Source organism: Pelmatolapia mariae, linkage group LG2, assembly GCF_036321145.2.
Source record: "Pelmatolapia mariae isolate MD_Pm_ZW linkage group LG2, Pm_UMD_F_2, whole genome shotgun sequence".
Classification (NCBI taxonomy): domain Eukaryota; kingdom Metazoa; phylum Chordata; class Actinopteri; order Cichliformes; family Cichlidae; genus Pelmatolapia; species Pelmatolapia mariae.
In genome coordinates this window covers 28,346,792-28,357,108 of record NC_086228.1, presented here as the reverse complement: position 1 = coordinate 28,357,108, position 10,317 = coordinate 28,346,792, and the positions used below count along the sequence as shown (strand labels likewise).

Below are 10,317 nucleotides of genomic sequence, written 5' to 3'. Positions count from 1 at the left end.
AGCTGCCGCCGCGTCAAATAAAATGGCTCTGAAATCCAACATGTGGACTCGCCATGCCTCATTCACGCCACAGCCCTTTTACTGGCTTTATTCAATAGTTACAGTGAAGAGTGACAGGAAAGCTAAGGGAGAAAGAGAAAGGGGAAGACATGCGGCAAAGGGCCACGGGTCAGATTCAAACCCGGGCTGGCTGCTCTCAGCAATACAGCATATGGTGACCTGCTCATACCAGTGAGCTAAACTGGCACCCCAAAAGTGAGTGCTTTAACAATAATTGAATCAACAAGTCATCACATTAGGCTGAAAAAAGTTTCGTTTTTAAAATAACAGAAGAACTGGCACACCTAAATGTAGTGTGCGGACCTGACACATTTGCCATGTCAAGCTCAGCATACATCCACAACTTGTCAAGCAGGTAGTCACAGGATACGAAATTTTCCATCAGATATGTATCTTTTTTGAGTTTGTGTATTCTGTTTGTCTTTGATGTTTATCTAAGGTGAAATCCTGTTTCCTGTTTTGGGGTGTTGCACATCACGAGAAAAATTTTTTCTAATTTTTTGATTGGCGTCTTGCCTTAGTCAAACAGTATAAATAAATCAGGTCCCTGGTTTGCTGCACCATCAGCTCAGCTCTTCACTGAAACCAGCTCTAACACCATGCTGTCCTCCAGACTCAGCAGCACACTGTGTGAGTAAAAAAAATCTTTCCACCCAAAAAGTTGTTCTTATTAATGTATCATTTATATGATTTTGTTTGATCAGTAAGTGGTGTATTTAACATCCACTTTTTCTTTGGTTTTTCTTCATTGTCATTTGTGTTTTGAGGCAAATTAAAGTCCATCTGGAACACTGTTAACTTAATACAGAAGATAAATGAATAAATCAGCTGTAGTTCACACATCATCTAACAATGAGGTTTCTTTTTTGTGTTTCAGTGCTCGCAGCAACATGTGTACTCATGACTTCAGGTAATTGTTAAATGTTCAGCAATTTTTATCCAAATGTGCCTTTCTTTTATCCCAATACTTTAGCCACACTAGTCATTTAAACCCTTTTAAATAAATTAGTTTATAACCTGCACCCATTGTTCTGTGCTTTCACTCAAGTACGATGGAGTGTTACGACCACATAAAAAAGTAATATTGTTCACTTTGAGATTACAGTCAAAATTTCAAGATTAAATTGCATGAAATTGAAACATGAAATTTCCCCTTGTGGGATTAATAAAGGTATATCACCACTGATGCCATCAGCACCGGTGTATCAAAGGTATACAAAGGTATATCAAAACAAATCAAATCAAATGCTCAGCACTTACTGTGTCTGTGATACAACATCCATCCTTTTTACTGCATGGGGCTGTATATCCATTGCTATCCTTACATCTGTTCATTGCATTTCTTCTTTTCTCTCAAAATGGACAATAATATTTTTCTTTTTGATGTGGCCCTAAGACTCCAAGTTTCTTCCAAAGAGGTACCCTGGATTTGCAAAATGGTTATTCTTTATGTACAATATGGTGCATTTATGTGCTGTGTGAATACTTGAATGTGATATGCCACTAACAACAAGAACCTCTGATAGGTTTTTAAGTCCCATTACCATTAGGGATTAATCCTTTAGTTAAACTCTGGAAACTCTATTTGATTTATTGAGGCCTTGAGTGATAGGAACATTTCAGTAACAGATAGCAGTTCCCTGTGAAACTGATGTTAAATTAGTGGTAGTAGCTTTTGGTAGTCATTAAAACGGTAGGGACATGTCCCCATTGTCGCTACCATAAGTTACTTCTGATTCACCTGCATCATGCTCATCCATTTACATTACACATGAGACTTACTCAGAATTCATTCAAGAAGAACACTGATACTGTTGGGATTTATTTTATATATATGTTTTATTTATTTTATTGTATTATTATTTATTTTTTATTTATTTTTATCTTTAAGGTTAATAGGCACATATTCACTACATTACTGCTCCACCCTCTTCCGGGTGTGCTATATTTTATATTCATTTATATTTGGTTTAGAAGCAAAAAGATGAATAGAGGCCCTACTGTAGTATGCTTCATTTATCCAAGACTTACTAATTATGGAGTTATTTTCCATTTCAGGCTTTGCTAGAGCTGGTCCTTTAGCCCACTTCCCAGTGTCAACAGAGAGGGTGATCACCTGTGACAGCCTTGACAATGTACAACGCCTGAGCTGTGGTAACATGAAAATAATCTCTATGTTTAAGGTTTTTATAGCTCTTTGCTATCACTCAAATATGAACCCAGTTCTGAGGTAATCTGAATTCTTTCTAATTTCCAGCAGGAGACGGCTCCTCTGGTTGTAAACAGAAGTCTGATTCTATGTCTGTAAGATAATTAGCTTACCCCCCTGCAGATCTCTGACCTCAGTAAACACTTTGCTGAGGAGGATAACCTGTTAAGGTTTCGGTTCTTTTTGTTCTTTATTTAGTGAAACTACAGTTTATGCTTGTGACTCATGTGATCTTTCAGATTCAATGTAATGCCCCAGATCTACAGAAATTAAGGCATTTTCTGATTATTGAAAAACATAAAGAGCCTCGGGTTTTCTTCTTGTGCTGCACACCTTGTGCATTTCTCATGAGTTCCTCCTTTTGAACTTCATCGTTCTTTCCCATGCTTTCTGTATAACAGAGAATGCAGTGATCATTGTGCAGTCAGTTCTGTACGGAAGGACAGATGCAGAAACCTGCAGTGAGGGGAGACCTGCCGAACAGCTTAAAAATACACAATGTTCCCAGGATGGCTCCCTGAAGGTCGTCAAGAGCAGGTACACAAATCTGAGCAGTTTGGATCAATCATTAATTGATCACTTTAACCCACCTTTGTCTCCCTGCAGATGTGATGGTCAGAAGGTGTGTGAAATAAATACAAACCTCTTCCGTACTTCTGATCCGTGCTACGGCATTTACAAATACGTGGACACCACCTACGCCTGCTTCCCAGCCAGTAAATTACATCTGTAATTAGAAACTAATATTCAGTCAAATCTGTGAATGTCCATGTTTCTAATGTTCCTTGTTGTCACTTTGTCAGTCCACAGTGTGACATGTGAGGATTCTCTGGCAAACCTTCAGTGCGGTGAGAGCACAGTTTCTCTTTCTTTGTGTGTCTCTGGATTCATCTGATAAAAATACAAATTAAGTTAAAGTTAAATATGTGTTTAAATCTTTAATGTTTGCTCTTCATCAGATGAAGGACAGGTTTTACTTATTCACGGAGCTGATTACGGACGTCATGATGCAACTACATGCTCTTTCAATCGTCCAGCCTCTCAGCTCCAAAATGTCCAATGCTCAAAGCAAATAACCAAAGTAGCCGAGAGGTACAGTTGCTGACTCTCTTTCTTCAGCCTTATATCTTCTCTACACAACATATAGTTGGCCTCTGCCAACTCACTTTTGCCTGAATCCACAGCTGTAACGGGAAAAGCAGCTGTACTGTCAAAGTGAGCGGCTCTGTGTTTGGAGACCCATGTTATGGCACCTACAAGTACCTGGAGGTGGTTTACAGCTGTCACTGTAAGTAATTCAGACTTCTTTTTTTCCTGCTCTTTAATTATAGCATTTATAACAGCAAAAAGTTAAGCACATTCAACATTGAGAGGAAAATGTGAATCTGCTCTTAGACACCGTGCTTTTAGGTGGTTCAGGAAAAACCACTGATTCTTTTTTCTAAAACACTGTAGTTCAGTATTGAAACTCTGATATTAAATTTTCTTTCAGTTGCAGATGAAAGCTGAATGCAGCTGAATGGAGGAAATCACTGACATCAAATACTATCAGCGTCTATTATCTTTGAATAAATTGTGTAATGAATCAATTATCAATCAAAAAGAAAAATCAATATCCAGTGCAACGTATGGTCAAAAATATAAAGACAGGTACTGATTTTACATGCATATCAGATTTATTCAAGACATGTCAACTTGTGGTCTGTGGTGTCTAGATATATTTGGCCTTTATTCTAAATGTAAAACTGATTTAAAACTGATTGCCTTAAATAAATTTTTCTGCTTCACTCTTAAATTTGCCTTCAATGATAAAATATCACAAACTGATCAACTGGATGGTGTGAGCTAAATGTGACAGGGGTCTGACTAATTTCTGAAGTGAATGTTGAAACGGTCGGGTGTCAAGGTAAAGTGAGGGGAGCATATTGTCATGATATTGTTTAATATTCAGCTCTCAAAATAAACAACATTTATCTTTTTATCATTAAGGACACCGGGGTCATTTACTCTGTGGTATTTCTCCAACAGTACGCATAGTTTGCTAGTACAATAACACACATTACATGAAATGTGAAGTTCTGTTAAGTTCAGTTGTATTTATAAAGCACCAAATCACAACAATCAGACGACTCCCTGTGAGCAAGCACTTGGCGACAGTGGGAAGGAAGAAGTCCCTTTTATAACAGAAAGAAACCTCCAGCACAACCAGGACCAGGGAGGGGTGACAGTCTGCTGCGACCGGTTGGAGGTCAGGGACAAAATAAAATGTTGCAGCTGAGGTCTATTTTTGTCCAGTGTTTGTGTTCAGTATGAATTCTGAGAAAAGTCGTTCTGTTATCTAAAACATACAGAAACATAAAGAAATCATTCTAAAACATTTTTATCTTCATCTAAGGTTGATGCAAAAAAAGAACAAAGATACTTATACAGTTTGTTATTTATTTTATTATTTTAGATTTTTTTCTCATTTTAAATCCAACAAAATCTCCAGTAACATGTTTCCCACTGTATCCGCTCTTTTTTAACAATAGGCTGCAAGTTTCTGGAAACCAAGCAGAACATTTACTGCAGCTCTGAAAGGCCAAATGTTCTTCCTTAATTGCTAGTTTAGAATTTCATCTCCTTTACAACTCAAGGCCTCAAACTAGAGTCAAACTAGCAACTATGCAATACAACTTTGTGCCACAAGATTTATAAAGTATTCCGATTCTGATTCTTATTCTGAAGATGTTGCAACAAGTGTAATCTAAGGAGCTTGGAAATTAAAACATGAGGACTTCTTTAAGTTTCCTTGAAGAGGTTTCACCTCTCATCTGAGAAGCTTCTTCAGTTCTAAGAGCAATTGGTGGAGAGTCCCAGATTTTAGGTCTTTGGGAGTGTCCCCAAGAGGGTCATGGTCCCCCTATTGATCCTCTGCCTAATCACACAAACCAAGGTGGGAAGGTTTCGTGTGAACCCATTGTGAAACCTAGCCCAATCCTATCATGTGATTTATTGAGGTCAAATGGCCCAGAATGTGAGTGGGCATTAAAGTGTCTGGGAAGGGATCTCAAAACTGGATTATAGATGGCAGACAGTTGGTGTCGTAAACCACCGCCTCTGTTCAAAGATGGTCATTCACAGTGGACATAGATGGCTTCGTTCCCTCCTCTTTTAAACCATCTCTCTTGGGGACACATTCATAGTGCTTAAAATCTGGGAGTCTCCACCAGATGTTACAACTATGATGTCATGTATGCATCTATCAAATTTATTTTTTCTCCATCTTGTCGCTTCTGCTGTCTCCCTTTCTCTCCCTCTCTCCTCCTCTCTGTCTTTGTGCTGTCATCCAAAAGGTAAATGTTACAGTGAAACAGAATTTACAACTCAATAAAAGGCACAAAAAGATCCATATCAATTATCCATCCACGTTCAATATTCAGATTTAATGTTGAACTTGTACTGCTGGCACTCGACGTGAGGTAACATGCTTTTGACTTTCAACTTTCAAACCAGCATCTGTTTTTTTTTTTTTTTTCTATGCAAAGTTCACTTAATGAGGCAACACAATCACAGCATTGTGCATCATCTGAAGAAGAGTAGCAGGTTAAGAGCTGTACAGCTCAGAGGCAGACTGCTGCTGTGACAACATTCAAGCAACATGTTGAATGCTGCTTCTGACAAAGGTTCAGTTTCCTCTTCCAGCAAAATTACTGACACAAAGCTAGCATAGCCTACAATGCCACATGACACCATATCAGCTTCTTCTTCTTCAGCTGGTGCTTTAGCTCTGTAGACACGCTCTAGCTCCTGCATCAGATTCACAGGAAAGCTGTCACAGGTCTGTCTTCCTCCATGCTCCTGTAGCAGTGATGATGTCATAGAACAGTTTTCCTCACCAGTGAATTCGATGAGGTTTCAACAACACACTCAAACACATGTGTAATGGATTTTTCAGCTTCAGGTTTCCAGGATCATGATTTGGGTGTTTACAAAGGCCCTGTTCTTTATGTCCTCCAAACCTTTTGAATGATTGTGTAGCTGCTGTATAATGGCATATCATGTTTTTTTTAGGACCTAGTTCAACAGTTCAGCAGTCAGAGTTGAAGGAAACTTCTTTCTAAATACTCTGAATCAGCGGTTCCCAACCCCCAGGCGACGGACTGGTACCGGTCCGTGAGTCGTTTGGTAGCCCTAAAGGTTTTCAGGGTTTTTATCGTTAACTAGGTTTCTCTGGGTCTTTGTAGTTGTGTCTTATTTTGAAAGAAATATTTACATGTTACCATAACAACCAGAAACTCTCAATGTTGTTGGCGCATTTTCATTTCATTTTGTTTTGTTGTATTTATTCACAACAACTTAAAGGCCGGTCCGTGAAAATATTGCCTGACATTAAATTGGTTTGTGGCACTGTTGGGTCTGTTCCCACAAACCCCGCTAGTTCTAGAGACTTATTCATCATGAAAGAAAACAAGGCAACAGCGTTCGATCGATTACTTGCGCAAGGGAGGCCTTTGGTCAAGAACCAGCTCTTGGAGCTCACGCTCCTAACCTGTCTCCAGCCCAAAGTCCGTCAAAGAGCAGCTTCCCTCGCAGCTATTTATTGAGAGACAGTTCACACAAAACACAGCAAAGCAACGCCCCCCGCATTGTATGTATATGTGTGAACTTCTATATGTAAGTAGGAGTGTGTGAGTGTGTGTGTGTGTGTGTGTTGCTGATCAAAGGGTCATAAACTCAGGAAGCTTAGATCAAAAGAAGTAGATCCTCCAGATAGGATGTATCTGCAATAAAACCTTACAGCCCCCTACCCAGAACCCCGAGAATCTGGGGGGAAGGACAGTGGAATCCCTTTCATCAAAGTTGGCAAGCATAAAAATGACAAACATTTAACAATCCACTCTAACAGGCACGAAAAAGGTTGGGGACTTTGAATGTTTTTAATGCTCTGCTTTCTGTAAGGATGTTTTTTTCTCATGAACTGACATAATTACACCTTTTGACCCATGATCCAAAACACTCTCCTTTTGCAGTCTCTGACCAGTGAGATGTGTGGAGATGTTCCTGCAAATCAGAATATTTTCCAATCCATTTCAATTTGTTCTCAAACTCACTCCTGCTGCATCCTATCTGTTACTGTTCATATTCTCAGACTTTTTTCTTATTCTTTTGTCATTCCAAACATCCACTAAATTCCAAAATCATCTGCTTTTAAAAAATGCTGAAAACAATTCTGTTCCATTGTATTTACATATCACCAAATCGCAACAAAACACCTATAACTTACGGTGCCATGAGAGGCCAAACTGACTGCAACTTAAGAAAACACCAGCAATAAGAAAAATGCTGCAAAAGCACACAAAACACAATGGAGATATGGAAAACGACAACAGAAATAGGGGGGAAAAAACAGAAATAGGGAAAAACAACAAAAGAAATAGGAAAAAAGAAAACACAAATAGGAAAAACGAAAAACAGAAAAAGGAAAAAACAGATTTCCAAAAGCACAAGGGAAGTGTTTCTGGGGAGACAATAACCCGATGGACCAGTGTGTTTTGACACTTCACTCGCATACCTACAACTGAGGGAGTGGAGACTTTCAGAAAATGAATACAGCAAGACAGATCCTTAGTAAACAGAACCAGCTTCACCCCTGATCAGACCTGCACACTGTTAGGCCTCTGCCTCTTCACCACATATTGTAAATACAATGAAGGTTAATACAGACACAAACATGAATGTCCCATGGGCTCTCCAGTGTCACCCACCGTATCCAAACCTTACATAGAAGAAATGGAAAGTAAGCGTTTTTGACTCTTTCGTAGGGACAACACCTTGCCACTGGTAAAGATAAGTGGATGACACCTGGATCAAAGAAGTAGAAACCTTTACTGCTCACATCAGCTCAGTGGATAGAAAAGTCCACCAGGGAAGACACAAAGGATAATAGTTTGTCATTTCTGGAGTGTGCTGTGTGCATTGAAGAGGATGGAAATGCAATCAGGAACTGCTGTTATGGAATGCACTCTTCTCCCCTTCTTTAACTCTACAGGCCTGACCGGAGGGCAAGAGGTGGTTGCCATGGCAATGGGAGTGTTGCTTGCAAAACGGTCATCTCTATATAAGAAGATGTGCAGAGGCAGAAACACCAGCCGATATCAGACCTAAAGCCACCTTCTAACTTTTTGACCAATCATGTGAACGTTCTGTTTTTACCCCATCTTCCTCTTTTTTGCTCACGTAAGTTTAAACAGTGTCATGCAATGTCACCCATGTGTGGTTTAAAGGAAAATGATGCTATAATAAACATAATATAAATTAACTGACATTAACACTAACTTACCTGGAGCTACATTACCTACCACTAATCTCTAACCTCTCACAACCTGAACAAAAGGCAATGAGAAATACATGCCTAACTCTTTACCTACAGAGATAATCTGACCATTCTCTTCTCCTGTAGGTGCAGGATTTTTCTTTGTTGACAAAAAGACCTAAATAGCATTGCTATGTAAAATAAATATCTACTGTGACACGTAAGCACTGCTTAATGGAATTCCTACTGGAAGTCAAAGTTTTCTCTAGGCTGGATCTTCCTACCACCTGGCTTCTAAGTTACTGTAAGAACAAATAAGCGGACAAGATATTCAGCATTTGACAGTGCTCAAATCTATAATACTCTGTGTAGGTTCTCAGTCGTCAGGGTCATTGTAATCTAGGGAGACTGGAAAGAAAAGCGACTGGACTTATTTAAGTTTCGTCTGCTGTGAACCTTCTTCAGTTCAAAAACATTCACAGTATTTGCAATTAAACACAAACACGACTATGACTTGGTGAATTTATGTCGTGTTATATGACAGAAATGCAGACCAGTGAAGAAGAGAGAAAATGAGGGAGAGGGAAACAGCTCTTTACTGTCATTGCACAGTCATACTTACTACAATAGTACAACAAAATTGTCAGCACTAAACACAGCAAAACGCAACATGGTAAACTTCAGAGTGGAAGAAAAATATATCAGCAAAATATATTTGTTGAAAAACGGTATGAATAATAAATGAAAGAATGAATGGTCATTGCACATATATTGTATAGATTACCAAAACAACGTGAAATGTATCTATAAATGTCATCATTTCCCATCAGCGAAGAAATTACCTTGAATAAACAACTGTAAAGTCCGCTCGCCTGATGTTTCTCCATCTGAATTAAAGGTTTGAAGGGTGTAACTACCGCTGTCATTCCTGCTCAGGTCACTAAGCCTAAATGTTCCATTACCTGGAAAAATTAGACGTCTCTGTTCTTTGATATTAGTAATAACATTATTCTTTTTCACATCTAGTATTTTTAATGAATTCTTTAACAATTGGTATCGAGGTATTTCTGAGGTGCTGTCCATCAGTTGGATGTTCACAGTTCCTCCCAAAGCTCCGTAACACTGAGCTCCATCCTGTCTGCCATTACAGTAAGTTTACGCCGTGCAGCCCCTCGCACGGGGCGATCCGCGATAACTCGCTAACAGAGATTTGCCCTGTTAATGCGGTTATGGCGTTAACGTCATTTTAACGAGATTAATGCAGATGAATATATATGAAAATATATAATATAATATAATTAATATTACTAAAAAATAAGAGTTTCTTTTATGAAGCTTGGTAACACACTATTATATACGGATACATATTGTACAGCAGTGAGACGAATTTTCCAGTGTTTCACTCGTGTACGTGAGTTTGAAGAGGAAAAAGAAAAACTTCCACGGGACTCCGATGTGAAAAGATATAACAAAAATTTATTCCACAGCTTGCAAATCTTCTTACAGGAGTAATCAGGTTTAACTTATCCTCAACAAAAAAAAAAACTTACTACGGTAGGAAAAGCGTGTGGCTGTTCTCCCCGGCTGCAGCATCTTGCCTACGCTGTACTTACCCTTTTTCTCTCTCTCCCCCCTCCTGCACCGCATGCACTCATATGCATAAATCCGTGATGCCGGAATTTTAACTATAAACCAAACCTTCAAAGCAAATGTATTCACTGTTTTACTCAACCAAGCCACCACAGCAGTAAAA

General features: G+C 38.9%; 1 protein-coding gene across 1 annotated transcript; it reads left to right on the top strand.

The window, feature by feature from the left end:
* Window positions 1-659: 659 nt before the first annotated feature.
* On the top strand, window positions 660-8,416 carry LOC134634262 (L-rhamnose-binding lectin CSL2-like). Its single transcript, XM_063483368.1, has 9 exons — window positions 660-690; window positions 938-970; window positions 2,119-2,214; window positions 2,671-2,806; window positions 2,876-2,985; window positions 3,073-3,117; window positions 3,229-3,361; window positions 3,454-3,557; window positions 8,301-8,416. The coding sequence occupies exons 1-9, from the start codon at window positions 660-662 to the stop codon at window positions 8,414-8,416; spliced, it is 804 nt and encodes a 267-aa protein (XP_063339438.1).
* Window positions 8,417-10,317: the final 1,901 nt, after the last annotated feature.

Bases quoted from the DNA above. Each gene is read 5' to 3' on its own strand.
- LOC134634262 (XM_063483368.1), top strand. From the start codon at position 660: ATGCTGTCCTCCAGACTCAGCAGCACACTGT. The intron at 971-2,118 runs GTAATTGTTAAA...TTTCCATTTCAG, and splicing joins ATGTGTACTCATGACTTCAG to GCTTTGCTAGAGCTGGTCCT. The intron at 3,118-3,228 runs GTGAGAGCACAG...GCTCTTCATCAG, and splicing joins TCTGGCAAACCTTCAGTGCG to ATGAAGGACAGGTTTTACTT.